General features: G+C 36.6%; 2 protein-coding genes across 4 annotated transcripts in view; both read right to left on the bottom strand.

Moving 5' to 3' along the window:
- Positions 1–14,760, bottom strand: part of LOC107090007 (poly(ADP-ribose) glycohydrolase-like) — a 26,040-nt gene extending 11,280 nt beyond the window's left edge. The window contains exons 1-12 of the mRNA XM_015383138.1: positions 14,352–14,760; positions 14,179–14,264; positions 13,396–14,105; positions 12,778–12,900; positions 12,632–12,700; positions 12,182–12,256; positions 7,776–7,868; positions 6,268–6,422; positions 1,539–1,618; positions 1,386–1,446; positions 1,224–1,299; positions 49–196 (exon numbers count right to left, since the gene is read on the bottom strand). Coding sequence (XP_015238624.1) covers positions 49–196; positions 1,224–1,299; positions 1,386–1,446; positions 1,539–1,618; positions 6,268–6,422; positions 7,776–7,868; positions 12,182–12,256; positions 12,632–12,700; positions 12,778–12,900; positions 13,396–14,105; positions 14,179–14,264; positions 14,352–14,458 — 1,783 coding nt within the window. The 5' untranslated portion in view covers positions 14,459–14,760. The remainder of the gene's footprint in view (positions 1–48; positions 197–1,223; positions 1,300–1,385; positions 1,447–1,538; positions 1,619–6,267; positions 6,423–7,775; positions 7,869–12,181; positions 12,257–12,631; positions 12,701–12,777; positions 12,901–13,395; positions 14,106–14,178; positions 14,265–14,351) is intronic.
- Positions 14,761–17,619: 2,859 nt separating this feature from the next.
- zdhhc6 (zinc finger, DHHC-type containing 6) lies at positions 17,620–26,888 on the bottom strand. Of its 3 annotated transcripts, none has more exons than XM_015383132.1 (11): positions 26,661–26,839; positions 23,189–23,713; positions 22,978–23,069; positions 21,006–21,165; positions 20,757–20,915; positions 20,312–20,365; positions 19,754–19,921; positions 18,969–19,010; positions 18,436–18,581; positions 18,308–18,354; positions 17,620–18,226 (listed from the first exon to the last, which is right to left on the bottom strand). In XM_015383132.1, exons 2-11 carry the CDS (start codon positions 23,453–23,455, stop codon positions 18,126–18,128), a joined length of 1,236 nt encoding a protein of 411 aa, XP_015238618.1. In that variant the 5' UTR covers positions 23,456–23,713; positions 26,661–26,839; the 3' UTR covers positions 17,620–18,125. The 3 variants fall into 3 exon arrangements, with proteins under 3 accessions (XP_015238618.1, XP_015238617.1, XP_015238616.1); XM_015383131.1 differs by lacking the exon at positions 26,661–26,839 and adding an exon at positions 26,865–26,888 and having other exon boundaries at positions 17,621–18,226; positions 18,436–18,584; XM_015383130.1 differs by having other exon boundaries at positions 17,621–18,226; positions 18,436–18,584; positions 26,661–26,837.
- Between the last annotated feature and the right edge of the window lie 17 nt (positions 26,889–26,905).

Raw genomic sequence — 26,905 nt, 5'->3', positions numbered from 1 at the left:
GTGTGTTTGCTTTAAAAGGTGGGGGATAGTTTTGCCATTGTCACCCACCTGTGATAATGAGACACTCATTATCATCCAGGGCTTCCGTGAAGAGACGAGAAGCGATGAGCTCGGGGTTTATGAGAAAACGGATTTCCTCCTGAACAAGTCCAGCACTGATGACTCCTCCTCCAACAAACTTGTTGGCAAAATCCACCTGTAAAATAAAGCAAGATAAAACAAAGACAATGTCAAGGCTCCTGCCGCCCCTGCTCATTTTTTGAGTTGGTTTGATTTTGACGTAGAAAATGAGCTAAGATAAAAACAGTTTCTCAAACTTTGGGAGCAAGACATGTCAAGAAATTGTGTTTGCCCTTCCTGTTTTATTTTTGACAGAATCTATGACAGGTTTATTGGGCAGGTTGGCCCGAGGTGGTGCCATTACTCAGGCAGTCTGTCCAAGATGCCAAAACGAGCTTAGAACGCTCCCTGAGAGCTCCATTTAGTCCTGAAGCTGCCAGTAGGAATATCAAATGAAGATTTCCTTAAAGAGACAAACTACTAAATATACACTTTTTTCTGAATTATATATAAAAAATAATTAAAAAAAGCATAGTTTTAATTTTCAGGTCTGCCAGTAGTCACTCATTTACCCACAGCTGACCAAGACGCAACCTATCCTATCATTACATGCAAACACAAAGAGAAAGGTGAGCAGATTTTGTGGGAGCAAATCTCTCTATTGCGGTCACTGTATTCTAGGACAACAAGCCAGACTCCAAAGTCTGCTTTGACAAGCTGTCAGGACCTCAACCCCCAGCCCCACCCTGGCAAAGCATTCATCATTCGCAGCTACAGCCAGCCCTGGAGCTGGTTGTTTGCGCACATCAACTGTCAGTCTGTGGCGACTGAAGGCAAACAAAAGGTGAAGATTGGAGGGGGCTGTGCTGACTGTCCGGGCCACTTGGCCAACAGAGAGAGCCGGAGAGGCGCAGAGGCCTCGACCTCAGTCCCAGCACTAACTCCCTCTGACGCGTCACCGGCTCCCTTTAAGGACATTTTTTAGCCCAGCTAAGCATTCTGGGTGGAAGACTCCAGAATGAGATGGCATAGTGAATAACAACAGAGGAGAAAACACTTCTAGTAGTTGCATGCATATACGTCTCCTTTGAGTTTAGAAGTTGGTGCAAATGCGAATAATTAAAAATAAAAGGATTTATTATGCTTCATTTAGTATTACTTACCTGAAGCATCCCATAACCGTCTTGCTCGATCGTTCCCTCACATGTAATGTGGAGCCTTGTCAGCAAAGTCTGCGAACTGAAAAACAAACACGGTTTTCACTTATTCCACTTTAAGCTCCTCTATATTTGCTCCTGCTGATCTCAAAAGGAAAAAAGATCAACCTTTTCCAGTTGGGAGGTTTATCCAATCTTTTACGGCTGAACGTCACCAGTCCTGTTGGCTCTGAAGAACATAGAGACAAAAATCAGAAATAGTTTCTTTCTTTCTTTTCACTGTAACGGCAGTTTTAAAAAGTACTCAATCCAATCACTTACTTTGTTCAGTGACACTCTTAAAATAACACATAAGGGTTTTCAGCTTCTCAATTTTCTTGGATGAAGATCCCTCAAACAGCCTGCAAGGAAATAAGCAAATCACTATTATTTTATTTTTTCTTTATGGTTTCTACACTTTTCATTCTCCCCCAGGTCAAAATTTCCTAATTTTTCCAAAACAGATCTTTATAAAGCTAGATTTATTATCTTTATGCTCCATAATCCATCTATTTCAGCTTTCAGCAACTCTTACATTTCAGTCATCTTAAATCAGTAAGCTCATTGTAATCCGAAATCATAAATGCATTTAAGTCTTAAGTAAAATAAACCGAAAGATGGTTTTTAGCCACAACTATTCCACCCTGAAAAGTAAATCATCTTTCTTCTGTGCTGAAGCTCACTTAGAAAATCAGTAAATTATCTTCAGTCTAGATGCCAAAATGAAATTAGTTGCTCCCACATGATTGGCTGAGTTGTTGAACAGCTGTACCATAATTTAGTGCTGAGGGAGTGTTTATGCTGATAAACAGCATAGCAAACAACCATCAATGCTAACAGGTCAAAACCTGGACTACCAAAAACTATTCGCTGCAGAAACCTCGCTGTAGAGAGATGACCTCCATTTTAGCCTCGTGAGTTCAGTCATGCTTTAACTTTTGATATGAATTAGTTCATCTCTCAATCAGCCTCCTTTTCAGCCGCTAGCCGATTATATAGAAGCTCCTTTCTGCTGTTAGGAGAACAAAGATGCCCCAGGCTGTCCATCACAGTGCAACACTCCTGCACTGTCCCTGCACTTAAAGAAGAGAAAGGGGACCAAGGACCTCTGTCTCCAGGGATACATTAGGAAGAGCCAAGTCCCTTTAAAGCAACAGTGTCCCAAGGAGGAAAAAAAAAAATGGTCCGAGCAGATACATAAAACTGCTGGCAGCAAGCTGTGGTGGATGTATCTGAGTGCACTTTGAACATTAAACTCACAATATCATTCTTAATCTGGCTCTAAAAGGAGGAATCGGATGCTTCAGTAAAAAAAACAACATACATTTCATGGGATGAAAATGAAGCAATGACAAAAGCGTGATGCACTAAGAGCCTTTCAGGGACTGGGAAAGATATTCAACAAAGCCAGCTCCAGCTTTTTATTTGTTCGTTTTAGTCAGAGTGCCCCAAAGAAACAATCTATAGGGTCCTCAGGAAAATGTACCGGACATGAGCTCACCAACAGGGAGAGCAGCTATTCAGTCATTGACTGTAATACAGTCTTAGAGAAATAAAGACATAAAATCTACACACAGTTAAGCCCATTTCCCTCTTGTGTATTTAGGTCTAAAGTAATCTTTTAATATTAACAATATTTCATTTCAGACAGAGTTATATCAGTGTTTTGGAGTGACTCAGCAAGAGCCTTGAATCTAATAAAGAATCTGTGTTGAGAGCAAAATATTAGGGTGATGGCATACAGGCTTTCCAGCTTCAAAGATGAAAAAAAAACAAATAAATACATTAATCCAAAAATCAGCAAAAACATAATACTTTTATTGTGGATAATTGGTGCACATGTAAAACCCAACAGGACACACGAAAAGGTTTCTTGGAGCCATGGTCTAAACCCCACATGAGGTCGGCCATTTTGGATTAAAGATGCCATTTTGACTCATGTTGTATCTCAGCGAAGTGCTCCGAGAGCTTTTGGGTTACATGCTTCAAATTCACTTTGCATGGACTTGAGGCATAGGGCGGAGGTCTTCAACAGGGGGTCCGCGACCCCAGGGGGTCCACGGAGGTGCTGCATGGGGGTTGCGAAAGTTTTGGTTGATTAGATTTTTTTTAAATTATATTCCCCCCGGTGCAAATTGAAATGTCTTTAAATACACATTAATATGAATTTAACACACTGAATTAAACAGATAAATGGAGGCAGAAGATGTCTTTCGGTCATTAATGCACACATTCATTCTTTCAAGCTGGGCACCGTTTGATTCACAACACCTGTCCCATCAACGAGGAATCTAAATCAGAAATACTTAAATAATCCCAGGGTGATATTACTTTCTTTACATTACTCCATATGTAATAGAGTGAGTATAGGACCAGTTTGATATAACACAATTTCATACAATATTTATATATAATTAGGGGGTCCCCGATCCATCTTTATTGGGGGCCCTTGGCCTGGAAAACGTTGAAGACCCCTGGCATAGGGAATTAAAAGTTATCAAAATAACTTTTCAACATCAAAATATGTGGGCGTGGCCAAGCATCAAAATCTGACCTACCGTCATACGACATCATGGTTTTATGACCTCAATAAGCAAGGTCAGAGGACTACATTTTTTCTGTGCGTCATGTCAGAACACCAACAAACAGATTTTAAGATTTCAGTTTATCCTGGCTGCACTGGATTTTATTTAAAGTGCAGCAGAATAAAGGGGTCTAAAATAAAGCACGCTTTTTTCCATTTCAATAATAAAAATAGATTTAGAGACCTAAACCCTTTTTTGCTTGTCATTTAATCTGGTTCGAATGTCATCAGCAGACTTTGGGTTGACGTTTAATCTCTTAAACAGCAGACAACTCAAAGCCTCCTTCTATAGCAGGTGGTCAAACTTCATCTTTATTTCCAGCTCGCTATACATGTATTTCCTGGTATATCTGCCAGTTTCTTAACTTCTGTTGTGAGGTGTAAATATGCCAAGGACATGTTTACATGTGCGAGTCGCTGATCAAGCTTTCCAAAGCTCAATTACAGACTGGCAAAAGGAAAATAAAAACTGGACCAGCTGACACAAAAGGATGAAGAGCAGAAGCTACTCAGAAAACAGGCTGAAGCAAACTCAGTACTTTTGCCTTTGATGATCAAATTACTGGAGGTTAAGGTGGACAGAGACAGAGTTAAACCATTCTTTGTTCTAGTTGATGTTGCTCAGGAGGAAATACTGCGAAGTTCAAAACTCAAGGCAACTAAATGTCCACTGCTACATGTCCTGCAGGAGTAGATCGACAGATGCAGGTATATTTAAGGCAGATGTAAATTATTTTGATGTCGATCAAATCAACATCAAAATCTAATGACACAATGACAACACAAGTTACATAAGTCTTAATTTAAACAAAAAGAAACATTAACATTAATAAAGGAGAGCAAATGCAGGGTGTGTCAGACACTCCACGTGACCTCAAGGCATGGCTGCTGAATGCACTAATGTTCAAATCCCCAAGGTCGGTCCTTGAGGGCTGCTGTCCTGCAGGTTTTAGAGGTTTCTCTGCTTTAGCAAAGCTGATTTGACAAAGTATCACCAAAGTCGGTCCCACTAGTGATGCCTGCACTAATGCATCAGAGGAGGCATGCACTTATCGGCCCATTACAAGAAAATCGCATACATCCGCTAGCTGATATATTGGTCTATCTCTAATAAATGCACTGAATGGACTTGAATTAGAGGACAGTGAGAATATTTAACCCAGAACATCTCCACCTGTGTTTCAGATCGCATGGACAGAAGGAGAACAAGACCTGGTGTTAAGAGTAAAACATGAACGATTGCCTTCTGTCCAACACAGGACCGTTTAACATATTACTGAGGTGAAGTGTATTTGCATTACAAATATCTAACATCAAACAGCAAAGAGATGCCCTGAGCTGATGCTTATATCAGATTGGTTGAAAATTAGACTAAAAAATGAGGCTCTGAATATCTTGGCCTGCATCTAAAATTGTAATATAAGCAGGCTAATAGAAACAGTCCACTTCTATCTGCTTCTATCTAAAATTTCTGTAACCCTTAGGACTATTTTATTTTTAAGTACCGGTAGCATCACTTGATAAAACCTTTTTTGCATGATTTGTGCTGCCTTTGTATCAGGTCAAGCTTTCCAAAGCTGAGATAATTAAAAAGTTGCATCTGGAAACCTCTTAACTTCACAATTGAGAGCATGAAAACCTGAATGAAAATATGAAATAAAATAAAAATAGCAATGAAACCTACTGCATTGATGTCCGAGTTGATGTTTGATGTGAAGACTTTTTTAAAACTCTTCCTGCCTTGTGCTTTAGGTCTTACAGCCTTTTAATATAAGTTTCTACTTTTAGACATATAACTTAGTATTATAAGATCATAATATAGTTTATTAAAGGAAAGAGGGAAGAAAATTCTAACTAATATTTCATGATTATTCTCAAACCTTTATGTAAATATGATTATTCTGCACAGTAAACTCCTTCACTGTCTCTATTACAGAAGCCAGATGTGTGTTTCTTTGTTAAAAACAGCCATCACAGTCAGTTTTAATCTAATTTTCTCTTCCATTTTGCTAATCGCATTTTGATTCCAACATATCAGGAGCACGACTGAGCAAAGATCTGCAGGGAGATTTTACAATGCACCACCAGGACTAATTAAAGGACATCCTCACTGAGGGATGTCAAGAGTTCTTTTTTTCAAAACCTTTTCTTTAAAAATAGCATTCAATTGAAGTTAGCTGGTGTCCTTTTGTGTGTTTTGCACGTGCATTCCATGTTTCCCAAAATATGGGACAAATCTGTCAGCATATTGCATCAAAGTAAATATAATATTCCATAAGTAAATTATTCTATGAATAGTTATTTCATGTAGCCAAATACGACATCTGCTTGTGTCAGAACATAAGACCAGATAAAGGTTTTAGGGTTTAATGTGCAGCGAACAAAACATACACAGTAGAGACATGACAAGTGTCATGAACACACTACCTGAAAAAATTGATGTCTGGGTAGTTGTAGTACTCTGTCTTTCTGGAGTTTCTTCTAGGGAAGGTACAAAAGAAGGCGTTTGCTAGAAGACATGCCACCTGCTCCTGAGACATGGTGATGGAGTGATTCATGCCTCTTTTCAGCAGGGGGATAGGCTAGAGGAGAAACAGAGGTACAACTGTAGAAGGACAAAATCATTTGCACTGTTAGACAACAAACATTCTAAGATTTTGTGAAATGCAGATGCATTTTTATTGAACAGCAAGAAGATAATTCTCAATCCAGATATGCTTTCAATAGAATTTTAAAGCAACACCTCATTAAATTTGTGATACTATGATTTTGGAGAAGGATAAGAAACTTTGAAAATGGATTACACTTCTTTCATTAATTTGTTAGGACGTTATCTCTGTGATAACCTGTGGATAATTTCAACAGGTGTTCATAATAAACAATGGTTTGCCTGTAGAAAATGCAATCTAAGTTATTTACAGAATTCAATGTAAAAGAAAAAAAAACAAACACTTCCAGTATGGAGAGGAATCCTGATAACCCTATGGAAAAGCTACCCCATCAGACATGCCTGTATATGTCGGCTCAGACTGCGGCTACAGACCAAGGATCTCGTTTAAACTCCTGGAAAGGTTTATCTTCACAATACTGTAAAAAGAACTGTATGTAATCCTGTATATTTTCTCCTCTGTTGAATTCAGCTTGCAGGCAAGCTGAATTCTTGTGGTATTTATGTGTTCACAAACACACTCATCCCCCAAATACTCCCGCTTCAACATTTTGAAATCAACCCAAAGGGGCATGACCAATCACTATACAGTATTATGGTTTAAGGTGGGACAAAGCCACAACCCCCCCGAGCACCGACCTTTGGTGGGAAAGAGTTAAGGAAGTGATGGGAATGGAAAAAATAACGGCAAAATTACAGTTTAAAGATAAATTGTCCCAAAAGACATGGGCACCTGTACTTATGGAGATAGAAAAACCTTAATTGCTCTGGAATTTTAACTGTAATAATTTTCATCTTTGGAATGGATAGGAATACAGAACGTGATGGATGTATTAGAATAAAAAAAAAAAAAAAAAAATCACATTTGGGTTTTTTTGTTGGTTTCAAGTAATGAGAATTCATATATATATATATATATATATATATATATATATATAAATATATATATATAAAATATAGTTTTTTGGAGCTTTAACTTTAAATTTGAAGTATGGAAGTAAACTTACTAACCAATGACATGCACTGCTAATCATGACTTTATGAAGGTTTTTTCCAAATAATCACTTGACTAACAACTTCACAAAGTTATCACAGAGAGCAGTTTTTAAATCATCATTTTTGTTCTGTATATAAAATGTCTCCCAACATACAAACCCTTTACAATCCCTTAATAAGATCATTTGTCATCTGAGGACCTTTGATCAATCTCATGGAATGATCCGCCTCAAACCAGCAAGTCAATCCAATGGTTAGTGAGTGGTGTTACCTTGGTACAGAGCTCAGATGCTCTCAGTGCTAATTGAACCATGTTTGGCAGCAGAGTTTCAAACAGATGTTCCACAGCATCAGGCTCCAAGACCTTAGAGAGAGCAAGAAATCTGCTTATGCATTTTTTTTTTCATAAACTTCAGTTGCGACTCTATTATGCATTCAGACTGATTAGTTTAGGATATATGAAATAAACTTGACTGATGCCTATGTAAGCTAGAAGACAGGATAATTAAACATGAAAAACAATAAACCCATTTAAATATAACTGTTGCAACACTTGCATAGAAAGAATTGAAAAATGAAAGCTGTTTTATCTCTTTATTAATTTGTTTAAAAGAAGATGTGAACATTGGGCAGGATGCTTTCAAAATCCAACAATCCATAATAGTAGTCATTCAGAGAAAACATACATTACTAGCATTAAACCAGGGGTGACTCCGAAATGTCAGAATTATCAATCACAAAGCAATTTCATCGAAGTTGCACGGCTAAGCAAATTCATTAAACAACTTCCAGGAAGCGATGCAAATGACCAAAGGTTTGAAATAAAAAGGGCCGTATGCGTCCAGAACAAGAAGGCCTGGCTGGTGATTTAGCTTGGAACATTTATATTATGGCAATAGAAGTCTGGCTAAACACTGCTGTAAGTAATGACCTAGCTGACATCATAAACGGCCCCTGTGGGTGTAATAAATGGCACCAGTTGACAGGATGGGGATAGTAGATATAGCTGAGGTAATATTAGGCGAGCTCTGTAAATCAGCAGCAGGCAGAGCATCATATGAGCCGAGTTAACCGTCTGTACGACTTTATACCAGGTCTGCATGTCAAACTAGACCATTGACCCAATCTAGGAAGATAAATAATGGTTTGCGAAGAATTTTCTTCAACTTTTCCCCTTTTTATCTCATTTAGAAAATTAATTTTAATGCATTTTGTTGTGATATACGATAGATCAACGCGAAATAGAGCATAATTGTAAGGTGAAGGAAATGGATAAACAAAGAAGAGAAAAAAAGCTCTTGTTCTAATGGCTCTAGACAAATATGAACCACTTTTTTTTAATCATAAGCATCCATAGAATACTGGTTGAGCTGCTAAGAGAGAAATGACCTAAACAAAACCGAGGCTGTCTGTCAACAGCCATTCTGTTATTTATAAGGAAGACCAGCTGAGATGAATATTCAATGAGGTCGCCTGGCCCGTCACTCCAAGCCATTCATGTGCATTTTTCTCTGACACTACATTCAAAACATTCTGCCTTAATCTGCCACAATAGCTTGAGAGCAGTAAGATACATGCTTTGTAGTTAAATCGTTTAGTTATTCTTGTGCAGGAAATGATCACAACCTAATTATAGACCTAAATTCCTCTAAAACAACCATATCTAATTGGCTGTTTTAATTATTTTTTGCAGCTGTATTAAACATATAAGAGGAATTGTGACATTTAAGTCATTTTGGATGGATGGCATATTCTTTTTCTTTCACAGCAAGCAATAAACATTCCTTTAAAAGGTTTAACATGGTCAATTATGTAGCTCTAAAAAGTAACCAACATTTGACCATTAAGGCTCCCTTATACCAGCCACAATCCTTTCACCTAAATGTCATTATATAAACTATGCCTTTATTCATTAAAAACACACTACAAACTGAGCCTCTCTGGTTCATATCACATCTAAATCAGATTCTAACCATAAAACTACGCCTGTGGCAACAGCCACTCTCAGTGCAGACGTTTACTTTGATAGAATACCCTTAATAAAATCATTTATGACATGAATTTCATTTGTTAGTTATTAAAGAGAAGCTGAATGGATCAAACTACTGGATGCAATTTTTATTTTCAGTAAGTTAGCAAATGTGACCTTTTCTTTGTAGATTCAATTACTACTTTGAGCTCACCCTTAACAAATGCAGGATTTTCCACCTAGATTACATCCATTACTGCTCTGCTGAAAAATGACTCAAACAGGAGGTATACTGAAACAAAAAATAATTTATTTTCCACATCTTATATTAAATGTTTTTAAAACAAAAAGGTTTTCCAGGTATAATCTAACAAGCTTCTGAAATGTCATTTCACCTGTATAACAACACAAATTCTCCGCCAGGATGACTCCATCTCTTTAATGATCCAGACATACAGCCACCCTCTGAATCTTTATGGAGGATGACGCAGACCACTTTTACGCGACAGATGACAGATGATAGTCTCCAAAAACCACTGCTGAGGAAACTGGGGACTCTCAGGAAAGCACAATGAACCAATATGCCACTGAGAATCATAATAATCTTATTCCTGATGAGATCAGACCAACATCTTGTAGGTGTCTTTATGGAGTTCGATCTAGTTCTGCACATTGCTGCTTTTTGTGAGACTTTACATGCTTCCCTATGGCCACCTTTGACTATGAATACAGCTGCAACTCAGTGTGTTCAGGATAACCTGCTGTGTTAGTCTTCCATTTAGATCACAAACTTCAACTGCTCTCATATAAGCAGAATATCTTCTAAACTTACAAATATATAATAGATCTCATAACTTCACCATTATTGCATATAATAAGAGGAATTTCTGCAAAGTCAGTGACTTTCTTAGACAAAATAAATTTGACATGGAAACTGAATTCCAGTGCGTTATATGTTAGTTAGTTCAACTCAGAAGTGTGTGCATGTATTTAAATCATTCAGTGTCATTGAACTGGATTGTATTGGAGTGTTGACCATGCAGCTCCCAATATGAACTGTTACTTGCTGTCTAATAAAGTTGAATAGAGGCCAGATTTGTAGAGCGCATCTTTTTAAAAGATGGTCCAACCTAAACTGTGTGCCTCTGCAGCTCTTCCAGAGTTGACAGGGACTTTCTCTCTGATTGAAGCTCTCCATGAAAGGCCTGTCAGGACCATCTCTGGATAAGTTTACAGTGTTGTAATATCCTTTCCATTTTAAACTGAGTCCCTAATATTCTCCGATGAACCTCTTTGCCCTGTATTGAAGTATTCATAATGAAAACTAAATCTGAGAATCAATTACAATAGGTGAAAAACTGCTGCTCCCTAAATGCACCAGTGAGCGTTATCACAGATCCTTCCTCCCAGCAGCTGGAAGACTCTGTTCCCAGTAACCTCAATAAGTTCTTACATTCATGCTGATTTTGCACAGTTTCTCCCTTAGCCGGTTAAATAACATGCTGCTGTCATTTTGCACGTCTCTGATGTTGCTGCTATTTTCAAATATCCATTACTGTAAAAATGTCCATAGCTGTGTATTGGTTATTTTATTCTCCGGGTGAACAGTTTTATATCGTTAAAACACTTTACAGAACAGTATTTTATTTATATTTCAATTCTTCACTAGTATGTCCACATTTGTGTGACAATAAAGGGATTTTCTATTCTATTGTTGTTTACTCTATTCTAATTAATTAGGGGATTTCTGAAAGCATCTGGTTGCTCTAGATTTTATTCAGGGTTATAGGAGCAGGTTGGCTGAAAACAAATACACGATGCATTTTTCAGATTGTGAGATGTGTAACATTTTCCCTTCACTTTACAAAGAAACAGTGCATTTTATTCATATTTAATTTGTAGTTTTAACACATTTTGGGGAAAAAAAATGTATGGATACTTTTGCAGGGCTTATGATTTTCCTGGAAATAAAATTTTGTCCGATACCAATCTGTTCCAATAACAGCAGCTCTAGACAGGCCAGCTTTAGCAAGATCGTCCAAGCTGGCACACAGAGAAAATGCTACCATTAGGCCCACCTCAAAATGTACACTTTCAGTCCAAACAAGCTCGTTTTCAGCAGCGGCAATCAAATTGAATTCTCTCACTGTTCTAGGGTTTTTAGATTAATCAGTTTTTAGATAAATATGAATAAATTATGATAATCAAAGAAAATCTCTAGTCCTCAAGTTAAATTTCTTTGCATTTTAGAGATTTTTGTATTACATACAACCTATAAATATCTTGTCAAGCCGCAATATTTCCTATAAATATATATATGGAAATCATTTATAAAGAGAAAGGAAAAATAACTAGAGATGCACCGATCCAATCCGATACCTGGGCTGAGCGTATCAGCTAATATATACAACACGATCCGATTCAACTGTTGAATGAATTAATATATTGTATATTCTCATATATCTCGTCACGTGAGTGAAGGGCTTTAGCCTTGACTAAACATAGTTAAAAACGGCAACTTATTAGGAAAGATATAAAGGTACTTCATATTACATACTAACAAATAAGCAGGAAAAAGATAAAAATTACAGTTCCATGTAAAGTGTGCTGGATTGGATCTGCCGATATCTGATCCAGCTAATCAGTCAATATCAGAGCTGATATCCAATCCAAGTAAAAGTGTAATAATCATAGCAAATATACTTTACCTTGTTGCAGTACAAGTCCAATGCAGTAAAATCCCATTTTTTGGCATTTGATGCACAATATTTCAGCACTGCATCCTGTAACAAAATCATGTAAAACAATAAAAATAAAACATTTATAATATGCTTCAAGAGAAACAAATACTAACTGCAATTTAAATGCTAGAAATCCTTTTGAATTCATACCATTAGTGTTAATAAGCCTTCTGCTGTTCTTTTCTAACCCTAAAACGCCATCTTGTGGCACAGCTTAGTAAAAACATCTGCAAATGCTATTCCTCATTCTCAGATTTATTGATTCTGATTTGCTTACCCCTAAATATTTTTGCATCAACAGCATATTTTGGATAAAGACAAACTGCTGCATTCTAGGTTTATACATCTAAGAAAACAAACCTCCATCCTAGTTATTTTGTTGAAGCAGAAGGAAAAAAAATATGTAACACCACTTGCCTTCAACTCAGAAGCGTTTTTAAACTTTTTGTTTAAAGTTTGTTTGATTAGATCCCACCGACTCTTGTTCTGAGGAAGAACAAATTGCGTTAGAAAAGCAAGTTCAGGTTAGACACTGCAAGCAGGACAAGAAACAGCAGCTTTACCTCATCACCAATTGGAAATAGATTCCTCTGTGAGTAGGGCATCTTCACATGGACATCATCCCATGTATCCAGAAATGTAGCTGGGTTTGGGACGGGAGGGTTAAGATTTCCAAGAAGGTCTGTCTATCAGTGGGAGCAACAAGGAAAAGTGTTTTAGTGCTTCCTACATTGTGCTGATATGAAGTCGACATGCTTTTTATTGGCATAGCCTCACTTTAATTCTGGGCTTTTAATGATACATTTAAACTGTTCTTTATGTAGGGAGGAATTCTGCCATGATACATGATCTTAAATGAATTTAAAACAGGAATTTGGTCTACAAACTTTAACTTGCTTCTATTTTCTCTAATCCACACAGGATAAAAGTTAGAGATTAGATCCATATACTGGATCTAAACATATACTGACTAATATTTGCTGATGTTTCAGCAATTTAAATGTCAACATTTATATGTTTGGCATCTCTTTGATGAGTCAAAGTGAACTTAAAACTGTTTTCTATTGAGCATGGCTGTGGGAGTATCATAGTGTGGGTCTGTAGTGCACTGGAGCTGTGAAATTGAAATGTATTTCTAAACGTTTCTCCTTTTGTTGAATAAAAGAAGTAAGTTCTCCAACCCTTATCATGACGGTGTGTTGGTCAGGATCATCTTCCAGTGGACGAAGCGGCCCACCACAGTCCGGCATCCTCCTCAGCTCGCCGATTGGTGTTCCCAACCATTTAACGTCAGCAGGTGTACCTTCCTTTTTGGGATCTTGCTCCTCTGAAGTCGTATCTCGGCAACCATTTTTCACGTTGAAAGTTTGTGACGAGCCCCCCGGAAAAAAATCTGTAATTTTGGTTCTCTGATTAATAGAGTGTGAAGATCCAGCTTCATCTTGTTTGTCTAACTCCTCCTGATAGGGAGAGAGCTTCTGTGTCAGTTCGATCTCTTCTGTGTCGTTGGAATCTGGCTTTAAAGGACTGTCCTCACTAAAGTCTTGTGGTGTTAGTATCTCTGTGTCTTCATCCATTGTAAAAACTTCAGATTTCTCAGCATTTTCATAGTTTACAATAACAGCTGAAGGGTTTTGAGACCCCAGATCATCTGTCATTTCCACATCCTTCTGGCCTGGACTCTCTCCTGTTGCGCTTGAACTTTTTGAAGGCTTCACCAACCATTGATCAAGGTTATTTTTAAACTTCAGCTGTTGTTTTTTGAAGTTAGCTTTTGTTTTTATGCCGCGTAAGCCGCCTGCTCCACTTTTATGACGCGCATCCATAATTGTCTTTGCTTTGTTTTGATTCATGGCTTCATTTCCAACACTGGGAAGACAAAAATTCAAACCTAACAGAAAAAAATTAAACTGTAAGAAACCTAGATTGTGACAAACTGTTCAAATATTGTCCGAGCAAAGTACCTTTGTAAAAAGATGCAGTTGCTGCTTGATTTTTTGTCTCAACCTTTGCCCTCCTTAACGGTTCAAAGTCTGTCAATCCAGTTATTCTATTTAAAAATAAATAACAAAACTGTAAAAGCAAATTTTGATATAACAACACGTTTTAAATGGAATAAGAAAAGATATTTACTTACAACAAAGCTTGGATAGACGCCAGAAACACTGTTTGGTTTGGTTGAGTCGAAATTAATAGTGACTTTTTCAGCTGAGAAACCAGTTTTAACAAACGCCAAAAAGCCATACATACAAACTACCTGATAAATAAAGCAAAAGGCGTGTACTTCATTAGAAAGATGAGCTATATTGCAGGAAATATATCTAGCTCCTTTGTATTCAACCAAATAACAATGGTAGCTCATACATTAGCCGGGATGCTAACCGGCTTTTTTTATTGGTTAGCTCTTCAAATAAGCAAAAAAAAAAATCCTTACAGTAATATCTATTTTAGATTTAGACGCTACCACACTGGAGACATTTTGTACCCAATATTTTATAGAATGCGCTGGAAAACGGTCGCTGTTTTGTCAAATGTAAAAAAAAAAAGAGAAACACTTCCGTATTATTGCTACGTCACAATACGTCATGGGTCAGCTATAGGGCAGACACACGCACGGTGTGTTGCTGCCACCTGCTGGTCATTATTGTACTTTCAAGATTTTACATTCTGTTTATTTTTCTACTAAAAACTTAGTTTGTTCTTTTATTTCATAATTCAAATTATATTTTTTTTTATAAAATGCGCATTACAACAAACAAGGAAAAGTAGCAATGTAGATATATGTGAGAAAGGATGAGAGATGAGAAAATAGACTAAATATACCTAAAAACATGGAAGTAGTCGTTGAGTTGCATAGATTGATTATAATCTGATCTTTGAGAAAATGAGTGAAGAATCAGCCAACAAAAAATAAAATTTGAGTATTGCATCAGATCAATTACAATGTTGTGTTTTTTTTTTTCTTTAAAGCCCACTAAAAGCTATGTTTTCTCAATCAGTAATTCGTATGCTGAGGCCCTTGCCAGTGAATTTCTGTGTAATTTGCACAGTGGTATGGAGGCAAAATACTCTCCACAGGGTTTACATCTGTCCAGTATTCTGGCCAATCCAGCACAGCGTTAATTAAGCCTGGATCTGCATAAAGTGTTTCAGCAAATGATCCTCTAATTTCCTGGTAGATGTCAGTGCTGATTTTAGACTTTATAAACTTCAAATTATCACTAACTGTGGAAATGGAGTTCTGCTGGCCCAGCAATCCTTTTATGTTTAACTAAGGAATGGTATGCTGATACTGTATATGTGATTTAGTTATTAAAAACAATGAAAGTAGTCCACCCATGTCCTGGATGCATGTGTTCTTCATCACTCCAGCTGCAATCCATGACTTGTGTTTGATCCTTAAACACTTAATCGGTCTCCGTTTGGGCTACATTTATTTAGATTTTTTTTTATTTAAACATGTATTTTATTAATTGAACTTCACATAATGCTTTGCCCTTTGAAACCTGGACTATAAAATATGTATGATTATTATACTGTTTTTTTTTTTTATTAGGGTTGTCATTGAACTTTCTGACAAATGAAATTAAAAAAAATAATTTTGTTTAAGTTAAATGACATAATGTATTTGCATAAATTTGGATACATTAGCATTTCTGTATAATCTTTTATACACTGTCGGTTCACTACTTGTGTCTGATTGTGGAAGTCAGGGTTTTCAAGACCAAAAAATTCCCACTAATGATGAAGAGGTTTCAAAATATCACGCATCTTATATGATAGACTTGGCTTTAAAGGGCTGTGTGAGCAGCCAACTTTTTAATTAATCAAGTACTTTTAGGATTGTAATCTTAGTTCGAAAAAGCAATTTTTCCTTTAGTTTTAAACTACTGAAAATATGAACCACTAGGTATCACTAGTAGACCTGCATATTAAGAGCTAAATGCTCCCTTAGGGACATAAGGTACAACCAGATCTCTGATATAAGATGAATTGTGGTTATTTACGGCTTTACATGTGAGGAGGAGGATTTAAATTATATTCTGAATTTAACAGGAAGCCAATAAAGTAAGCTAAAGTAGGACAAATGTGCTGAAGGCTTGTAACACAGTTTGTGGGCTTCCTGACAGTAAAGAATTACAATAGTCCATCCCTCAAGTAAATAATACATGGAACTGTTTCTCAGCATCGGCCCTGGACAAGATATTTCTAATTTTCCATTATTGCGGAGATGAAAGGACATTCTAGAAAAATCTAGCTAACTTTGAAATCCCAAAAAGGATAAAAACAGTCCACACAAAGTTCAGGTTCTAATAGTTACCTCAGATGCTGCCTCACCTTCTAGAGATTAACTAATTGTATAAAAGATTTATGTACGATCATGTAAAAACATATATTATACAATTTTATTTTTTTTAGATATCCCCCTTAGTTTCTTTTGGGGATTTTTAAATTGGTGAATGGATAATAAGCTTATCATGTAAGTGTGCAATAACGCCTCTCTGCTGTAATTTCTGGAAGCAAATCTCTTCTTTTATTATGCAGTTTCAGAAGGTCCTCATTTTTGAACATTCAACAACTCTTCAAATCTTTGGCTTTGCTAAATAAAGCAAGCTTGTCTTTCAGCAGTAAAATAGGACAACTATGGGCTTTGGTTTATCCAATGACGTCTTTGGTCTTCTGGTTGTCCAGGTCAACTCTGGCATGATCCAACTACAGTTTGTGTCTTTAAAGCTACTCCATTTTCTGATGCGTTTTCATTTACAGACTCTTCGATGCATTTAACAACATAATGGCATCTTATTCCACCCTCTTCATATTCCTTTTGTTTTTATTTAAAGAGGCCTGATTGTTTCCTCATCAGGTCTTTTTGTGACATTTCCAGGCTCACCTTGAGATCATAAACTTGCTGTGAGAAATCATCAATCCTATTATTGGAAGAATCTATGATCATTTCAACAGAATTTTTAAAATTAATTTCCTGTTGTCCAAGTTAAGCCTTAGAAAAATCTTTCGTTTCAGCAACACACACTTGAGTCCAAGAACTTTACAGAATCTCTGCAAACTGTCCAAAGTAACCAAACTAATTTAGATTCATCACTATTTCTTGATTGTAGATCGATTCATGTCTCCTTTTTCCACCAAATAAATAAAAGGAAAAGTTTTACTTCAGATTCCTTAGGTTTTTGGTAGATTAAGACAAGCCACAACTCAGACAAACCCAGCGATGCACTGCTAATGACACAGGAAATGGAAGATTCCAATAGCTTTGGGACATATCTGAACAAGTTCAGTAACAGCTTTATTGCAAGCCTTATAACCATTAAAGGATGACTTAATTCTTTAAACCTTTGGGCATCTTGCAAGATTTAAAATATGTATTTCAAGCAATTATAAAACTGAGGCTGAGAGAAAACACGTTTCAGTAAGACTTTTTTTTAATTTGCAATCTATAATTTGAGGCAAACAATTGGTTTTTACAAAAATAAAAAGGAAGGACTTTTCATCTTCATATTGTAGAAATATTTGCATTATGGAGCCCTGGGGTTAGCTGGGCAGAGGCATTGCATAAGTAGAAGAAAAACAATAGAAAAAGAAAACAACTATAACCATCACATAATTATAATGAAGTTACATAGAAGCCTTTTGGCAATTCTTGAAAATTAAGACTCTTGTTGGGTTTTTTTTATAACTCAGGAGACAAAACCAAATGTTCACACAAATTGCTCTTTTTTATCTATTTAACAGCAACTGCTCAGCAAGACCTTAATTAATTTGAAATAAAGTCAAAATATGCCAACAAAATGGTGACATATTTGAGCTTAGCCTGCAGCCTGAGGCAAGACATCTTCAGTAGATGGACATTCTGTTCGATTCAACTCCCCTGAACCTCATAAAGCACCTGGACGCATTAATTTACTTTCTTATCGCTGGTGTTATCATTGGCAGCTGTGTCATAATGGCACTTCTCAACGCATCTTCTGGGAAACCATCCCCGCACGCGATCTCCAGCTAAGGGGAAGCAGGAAAAACATGTTAAGGAGGATTTAAATCAAATAGAAAGATGAATTTATAACAGGGATTTTACTCTACCTCTCATTTCCCCCTCACTCAGAACTTTGTCTCCATACATCCACCATCTAGAAAAAAAACTAAACATTAACATGTCTCCTGGATTGATTACCCACTATAATTGGGTGTTTCTATGTAGATGATCATACTTAGTGCCACGGGTGGCCAGGATGATTTCCCCCTTAATGAGGGGAATCCTGGGCTCCTCGGTACAGGGGGTTCTAAAAAAGGTTTGCAAACCCTTAGTGAGAGGGCAGCAGGCTCCGTTGTAATCCTCCACTACCTGGTACTGGACCTGCTGGTCAAGGCAAACACATAGCACATTATTTTACCGCACTGATCATGTCTTTCAGCTGTTTATTAATATAAACTCTGTGTTGTAGTGGAATATTTTTGTTTTAGATGGAAGATCTGTATTAACCATATTTCTTACACCTTTCTTTTTTTATTATTTTACATAAATCCCCCAAACCGATATTTTTATTGTTCAGCTGAATCGTACAGAATATAAATAAACCTTTCCAATGAAATTGAAATATACATTAAAATAAAATGATAATCTTTGCTTATCGAGGTGTTTTTATGATTCAATGTATATGGTGAATTAATTATGTTGAAAAACATAATTTTACTCCACCAATCTCTCTATTAACGACAAAATAAGGATTTAGCAGGTACTTACACTTCTCACTCTCTTATCGGCTTTCTGCTTCAGCTGCTCTATCTGTAAAATACACAAAAACAGAAATAATTTAAGTCAAGACTATAGCAGAGGAACATTTAACAAGAAATGCCTCTTGAGTAATATCTAAATAAATATACTGATCAGGGATTATTCGTAAACACTGTGGTTCTCAATCTTTTCAGCCTGTGCCACCGGTGGATATACCATATGTATCAGTAGATCAATTCAGAAAGGCCAGGACAGTATAACACCTTATCATGTCACTATTGACCCAATCATTTGATAAATGATTCAATAAAAACAGAACACCAAAATTAAATGTGACAGCTACGAGTTTAACTCCTCCCTGCCAGTAAGTGGCAAAGCTTTCATTCTATACTGGTTTCCATTCGGTTAGCAGGTCCGCTAACGCTAATGCAAACCTTTTTAAATGACTTGTTCAGAAGGAAAGCAGCCCCCTTTGCTTCTGTCTGCACCAACACTCAAAAGCTTTACTGATGCTGGCCCTTTTTTGCTCTAATAAACACCTGAGCAACCTTATTCCTGTTGGTGCAGAATCCTTTTGTGTGGACATCGGCATCCTAACTGTAAGCAAATATTTTGGACTCATCAAAATCGATTAAACAACTTCAGCCAGATTAATACTTTTATTCTGTAGAACTCTAGATGGTCTGCAGATGTATTATTCTTGGAAAAAAATAATTTTGATAAAAGAGTTATCATTCGGCTGCAGAACAAAGCAAAACAACGGAGGAAACAGAATTCATTAACAAAGAACCTACAGTTAAGGTGTGCTGGTGACACTTGGGATGAACCGGCCAAACAATGCCGTCCCCCCTCGGTGTCCCTGACCACGTAAAGACTTGTTTGAAATTCAGCCAGCGGCCGCCGAGGTGATATGGGAAGATAAACTCCTCCCCTGTTTGGTAGTGCTGTATTCTGTCTTTGGCCTAAACAGAAAAAAAAAAAAACCATAACGACATAACGCGGTATCAGTTATTTCCAATCAGCATACAAGATTGCATGATTCTACAAAATGTAAAACTATTTAACTATTAAAATGCAGAAAACATGTTTAAAACATTATTGCAATTCAACATTTTCAGCTTCCAAAATATTTTTAGAAATACTACTAATAATAATAATAATAATAAAACATTTTATTTAAAAAGGCGCCTTTCTGGACATTCAAGGTCATCGTATAAAACCATTAAAACAGGGTGTCAGAAACAAAATAAAAACATAAACATAAAATACAGAGGCTTTGACAGTGAAATTGATATTTAAAGACTTAAACTAAATCATAAAAATCTGCACAGAAGAATAAAAAACAATCTGACCTTTTCCTCAATCCAGGATTCGATTGAGGTTTTATTACGAAGGATGACTTTCATCTGCAAAAAAAGAAAACTTTATGAGTGATCATCAAACTCCAAACCATAGTACATTTGTGTAAAATCAGCATCAGTGCATTGCTTATTAAATTACCATAGCTATTTTTGGAATGTATCAGTTTTAGTTCCTTAAAGTTAATTATTCAATTTTTTCCATAGTTTTCATACCAGTAAAAAATACCTGTAATACATATAAAAAGTTAAAAAATACGAGGGGAGCAACACAGAGTAAAAACCCAGCAAGAAGCTCTGGTGAACCTCTCACCGCTCTAAGCAGAGTTTACATAGTTAATTCTAGCTTTGCATGTTTTCAACCAAATGGACATCCCACTTGTTATTTTTGCATAACAAACAAAAACGCAAGCACACTTATGCAAAGAGAAAAACCTACTTGAATGAAGAAAAGCATTCCAACAGCAATAGTGGTGCCCAACGCCAAACCTAAGGCAAAGAGTGTTGCAGCAAAGGCAGGCACACTGAAGGGCATGAGGGGCTGGAACTGACGCACAGCGCTCATGTCAATCTTTACGGTACTCCAACCAAATGATATCTGAAATGAAGGGAAACAAAATGAGTTTAGGACTTTTTCTCGAGCTGCAAAAAACACCACAAAGCAGCTTAAAATAGAGTAAGTAGATACCCTCTCATAGAGCTGGGTGTACATGGTCATAATGAAGATAATGGCAGCGTGGGAGCATCCCAGTGGAGCGAGCAGCAGGAAGCTGGTAAAGTAAGCATGGTTTAAGTGGCCGCAGCAGTTGTTGATCCATGGGCAGTGGTGGTCCATCTTCATGACGCATCTAAACAGAAGCAGATAAAAAGGAGCTCATTGCTGATGGAACATAAAGTTGCACAATCAATCTCTTTAAAAAAACAAAACAAATGATGGTACAAGGAATCTGAAAGGCCGAGAAGCACACAGACATAACTTTATATATATATATATATATATATATATATATATATATATATATATATATATTAAAAAAAAAGAGATCAAGGTTCAGTAGGTGAATTGATAGACACTTTAGTAGTGAAACTAATCAATTAGTCTTATTTAGTTTGTTACATCTGAATGATATACCACTGAGAACAGCCAATGGCTGAAGTAGATCTGTTACCAATCACTACAAAATTATTTGCGTTCCAAAGTCACCAGCCTTGGCGCCATCATATAGAGATTTTATATTTGATAAACAGATCAATAGCGTTTTAAAATCGTGTTTGTATCATCATCATATTAAGACATTTTTATCTTTTAATTTTTTGAAGCAAGTCATGCATGCGTTCATTTTAAGTCGCCTGGACGACTGCAACGCGCTTTATTCGGGCATCAGCCACACAGAACTTTCCCGCTTGCAGTTAGTCCAGAACGCTGCGGCACGGCTTTTAAGGGGTACCTAAAAACGTGAACACATCACCCCAATCCTTGCGTCTTTGCACTAAAATATTGTTTGTTTTTAAAGCCTGGAATGGACTGGCACCTCAGTATATCACAGACTATGAGGTCTGAGGGCCAGCTCCAGCTTATGACTCCTAGGATAAATCAGAAAACCGGAGGGGACAGAGCGTTTAAATCTCGCATTAAGACTCACTTTTATTCTCTGGCTTTAAGCATAGGTTGTGTGGTCCCCTGTGGCTTTGTCTTTATTTTATGCTTTGTTTTAAACTGTGTTATATTTATTGTTTTATATGTACCTAGTTGCATGTCCAGCACTTTGGAAATGTGTTGTTGTTTAAATGTTCTATATAAATAAAGTGTAGTGGATTGGACTTTTTACCAATAAGAAAAAAGTTCCTTCAAAAAGGGAAAGTCTTTTGTTTTTGATTGAGTTCCTACAGATTTATTTGATTTCAAGACCCTTAAAATACCCAACTTTTTCTAACTCTTGAGTTTCCAGATTAAGCTGTAATTTCCCCTGAATGTGTTGAAAAATGTTCATATAAATCCAAACACAGCCATAATTTTTTATGGTAGATATAGTGAAAGTGGTTAAACTTTCAAAATAGAACTAGAATAAACCACGGGAGGGGAAGAGGAGCAGATAGCCTGATGAGAAAATCGATGGATATAAGCGACGTACTGCATTTATAAAAATAGACGGAAGAATAACTTGACATACAGATGGATAGAGATGGATGGAAATGGATGAACTGGTGGCTCAATAGAGGGATTTTTGGATTAATCAATAAGAGATTAACTAAACGATGAAAGAGGGATGAAAAGACAAACTAATGGATTGATGTCTGGACAAAAGTAGTTATAAATTAATAACTTCATGGATTAACAAACAGCTAAATGGTTGTACAATCAGAGGATATATGAAACCTTTTGTATGAATAATTAGCTGATTGGAACAACTGATTTTTAGAGATGTTGACATTCTTCAAACAGTAAAAGGAAGAAGGTTTGGAAATATAAAATGTATTACCTATAGTTTTCTAGACTTTCCAATCAATGTGTAGCAGCCCAAGAAGATTTGATGCATCTAAAATATAATAACCTGCGACTGCAGGTGCTAGCTTCATCTTATTGAACAGTTTTTTTTTTTTTTTCTCTCAAAGGTGTGAGAAAAAAAGACATAACTAAGCTTGTTTGTGCAGGTGTTTACCTGTTACACTTTCGACAGTGGTGGGATCTGGGGGCCTTGTAACCTTGGCAAACTCTGCAGTATTGCAGGTACTGCATATCCTGTTGATTTTCCTGTTTGAAAAAATAAAAAGTTAAGATCCCAACTAGAATTAAATTATTTAACTCTGTGCGGCTAAATTAGCAGATAGATTGAGATTGTTGAGACATCAGTACATCAAAAATATTCTTACGGGTTTCCAGCCCAGAGGAATGTATCCTGGTCCAACAAACATAGCGTTAAAGTAATTGTAGAGAATGAGTACAGTCCAGTTGATGAGCATGATGAAGTTAATGCTGCCTCCTGTAGTGTCCAGAGGCCAGTACCAGATAATGGAGTCAATGATCGCCATGGTCGAGCATATAGCGATGACAGACAGCGCTATGATTGGACCCCAGTGGCACAACCGCCGAACCTCATGGAGGTTCTCGAATGTCACAAAGGTTGACAGGACCTTCATCCTTTCAACCAGACGATAATTAAAGTCTCTTTTGGTCAATGTTTTAAAATCAATGTTCAATGAGCTCCTCTTTTCCTCTGCTATCTTGCACGGCTAGCGGTGCACATGTTTTTGTCGTCTACTCTGCAACAACTCCCCGTCCTGCCGTCGAGTCGTTCGGGATCTTCGTGTCCCCCTGATCCTTGTTGTGCTGAAGACCAGCATTCTTTTATGTCAACATCTGTGACAGGCCATCCCTGTTATAGACAGATTTCCCATCTGTAAGGGAGAGAAAAACTGTTTTAAACCCAGTTTCATGTGGAAAGTAATAAGTAATAAACAAACAAAAACACAGATGGCTGTTTGTAGAGTGCTAGACCAACACCTATCCATGGAAAGTTAAGCGGAAGAAAAATGTTTGGGGGAAAAAAATGGCAAAATTAACAGAACATATTTGCTACCTTATTATGAGGCATGAACATACAAATAAAACATACAGAACAAAACAGACTGTTCCTCAAAAATTTAAATTCCTGTATTCAGAAAAAAAGTAAATATATTTAATTTGGAAATTAAAGTTGCATGATGACATTATATTACCTTTTTCAAATGTGTATGCCAGTAGCTCACTCTGGTTGTTACTTATCCTTTGTTTTTGCTTAATCTGTTTGTAGATAAAGCCTTCAGTGTATATTTACAACAGAACTATAAAAATCAGTTTTACCCCTTGAAAAAGTCTTAATGCATTATTCGCCTATTATGCATATTTGGGTTTTTATTAGCCTAACCCTTGATCGAACATAAAGTGGGAAAACATTTCCTGGTTTACATCACTGGGTGGGATAATCGCGTGACTTTTCTAACTGAATATATAAAACATAAATGAATTATGGTCTTATAAATTAAGGGGAAACTGGTGTATCAACCAACAGACCAGCAGCAACAACATAAATCTTAAATGTTTTTCTTTTTCGAACAGCTGAATTTCTCTTACTTATGGAAGACAATTAGGGCCACTGAAAAAATTTAAAAGTTAACTGATTTTTAAATTTTATTTCAGTATAATATATGTTTAATTATTTTCAGTATAATCTCAGAATTCTGATTTTATTTCTAAGAATTCTGACTCTAATCTCAGAATTCTGACAGCTAACAAATAAGGCTGGGTAAAAAAATCGATTCCTTTACATTTTTGCAACATCGATGTCTAGGGAAAGAGATCGATTAGTTTTATAGTGACGCGTGTGACGTTCACATTCAAATGAGCAGGAAAGATGCACTCAAGATTACTTCATGCCAGACAGCTGCAAATATAGACATTAACAAATTGAGGCTGACCAGCAAACACCCTGTAGTTGTTACAGACAACACTGCAAATATGGTTGGTGCAGTGAAGATAAAGCAGCTCATGCATTTCTGCTGTGTCCCCACTGTGTCACGTCTGCTTGCTTGAGTGAGGCTTCACTTTTTTCACTTTTCACAAACAAGTTTGCACTTTTGAGACAGTTTTGTTCACATCTAAAGTTTAAGCTGTCTGATTTAAAGGTTTGCACTTTGTGTTTAATATAACAGGAAAAAATACATGAGTATTTTATTTAAACACAGTTGAACCACTTTCATTATTGTAAAAACAGATCAAATCAAAATTAATCGATTTAGAACTGTATGAATCAAAGTTGAATCGATTCAGGACTTTATAGCATAGGGCTAAAATACCCAGCCCTACTAACGTACATGTTAGCATCAAGCCGTAGCCATGTCTGTTTTAGAGACTAAACTAGTTCTCTTGCTCTTCCATGAATTAAAATAGCATCACCGGGGACCCCTTGGGCACGTAAAAAGTTGCCTAATTCCATAATTTTCCACCAATGTGTTACTGGCCTTCCCAAACAACTCACATCTTTGTCAGTGAAGCTGAGTGCTCCCAGATCTCTTCCTTCATGGTGCCCATCTACATTAAGATCAACAATTCTGAGATTTAAGTCAGAATTCTGACTTTAATCTCAGAATTCTGACTTTAATCTCAGAATTCTGACTGAATTCTGACAGCTAACAAACATGTTAGCATCAAGCCGTAGCCATGTCTGTTTTTAGAGATTAGCTCTCGTTTGAATCACCTTCTGCTCTTCTATTAATGAAATAGCATCACCGGGGACACCATGGCACGTAAAAAGTTGCCTAATTCCATAATTTTCCACCAATGTGTTACTGGTCCTCTCAAACAACTCCCATCTTTGTCAGTGAAGCTGAGTGCTCCCACATCTCTTCCTTCATGGTGCCCATCTACATTAAGATCCAAAATTCTGAGATTAAAGTCAGAATTTTGAGAAGAAAAATCAGAATTCTGAGAAGAAAAGTCAGAATACTGAGAAGAAAAGTCAGAATACTGAGAAGAAAAGTCAGAATACTGAGAAGAAAAGTCAGAATTCTGAGAAGAAAAGTCAAAATTCTGAAAAGAAAAGTAAGAATACCGAGAAGAAAAGTCAGAAAACTGAGATTAAAGTCAGAATGCTGAGATTAAAGTGAGAATTGTGAGAAAAAAGTCAGAATTCTGACATTAAATTCGGAATTCTGACTTTTTTCCCATATTACACTGAAATAATATAATAATCTGTTAATTCCCCCCCCCAGTGGCCCTAATCCTCTTCCGTACTCGCGAGAAAAATGTTCAACTTTGCTTCATTTTTCCAGTTTTTGGGACATATCAGAAATGATTTCTTCCCGACATATACGAAACGGAAGATTGACTCGTGAGCTTATAACAACACAATAAATCAGCAGTATAATGAATAAATATATTTTGGATGCAACTTTAAAAAACAACAAATATAATTTAGGCTAATTTGTAAATAATAAGCTTTTGATGCCAAGCTAGCTAATTCGAACCAAGGGTGGAAATAAAACAAGAACATCTGCGAATTAAAGCATATTACTTTGTTTTAAAGAGGGAAATAAGACCACTATGATTTAATACTCCAGAAGACGAATTATCATCATATCACTCAAGCTAATGAGGAGGTTTCTCCTTAGCTCTTTAGCCAACTAACGTTAACTGTCCTAGCTTCCTCTTTGCCAGTTTCAACGCGACCACCGTTAAAAGGAGAAAAATTTCCCCAAAACATAGAAGAAAAGGTCCCAGATAAAGCTCTAACAAGAAACCATTCCGTTCACGCATTTGAATTCTGTTAGTTAAAAGCTATAATGCTGTCACTTTGAAATTACAAACCTTTCCACTTGCCTTTTTCCTTCAATTTCTTATCGTGTGTACGGGGTGGGAACCTTACTCATCGTCGGCATTTGGGAGCGAACGTATTTAAATTTCTGTTAACATTATTTTTAAAGAAATATATTTTTAAGAAATAAAAAGGATTAAATAAAAAACAACGATAAAGCGTAAAGCTAACGTGAAAGGCAAACAATTTTAACTCACCGAACACGCCTCCGTAAAATAAATTAAGTCCAGTTTCTAGT

Source organism: Cyprinodon variegatus, unplaced genomic scaffold, assembly GCF_000732505.1.
Source record: "Cyprinodon variegatus isolate N-32 unplaced genomic scaffold, C_variegatus-1.0 Scaffold276, whole genome shotgun sequence".
In the NCBI taxonomy this organism is placed as follows: Eukaryota; Metazoa; Chordata; class Actinopteri; order Cyprinodontiformes; family Cyprinodontidae; genus Cyprinodon; species Cyprinodon variegatus.
The sequence above is the reverse complement of the archived record's forward strand: the minus strand, read 5'-3'. Positions and strand labels throughout refer to the sequence as shown.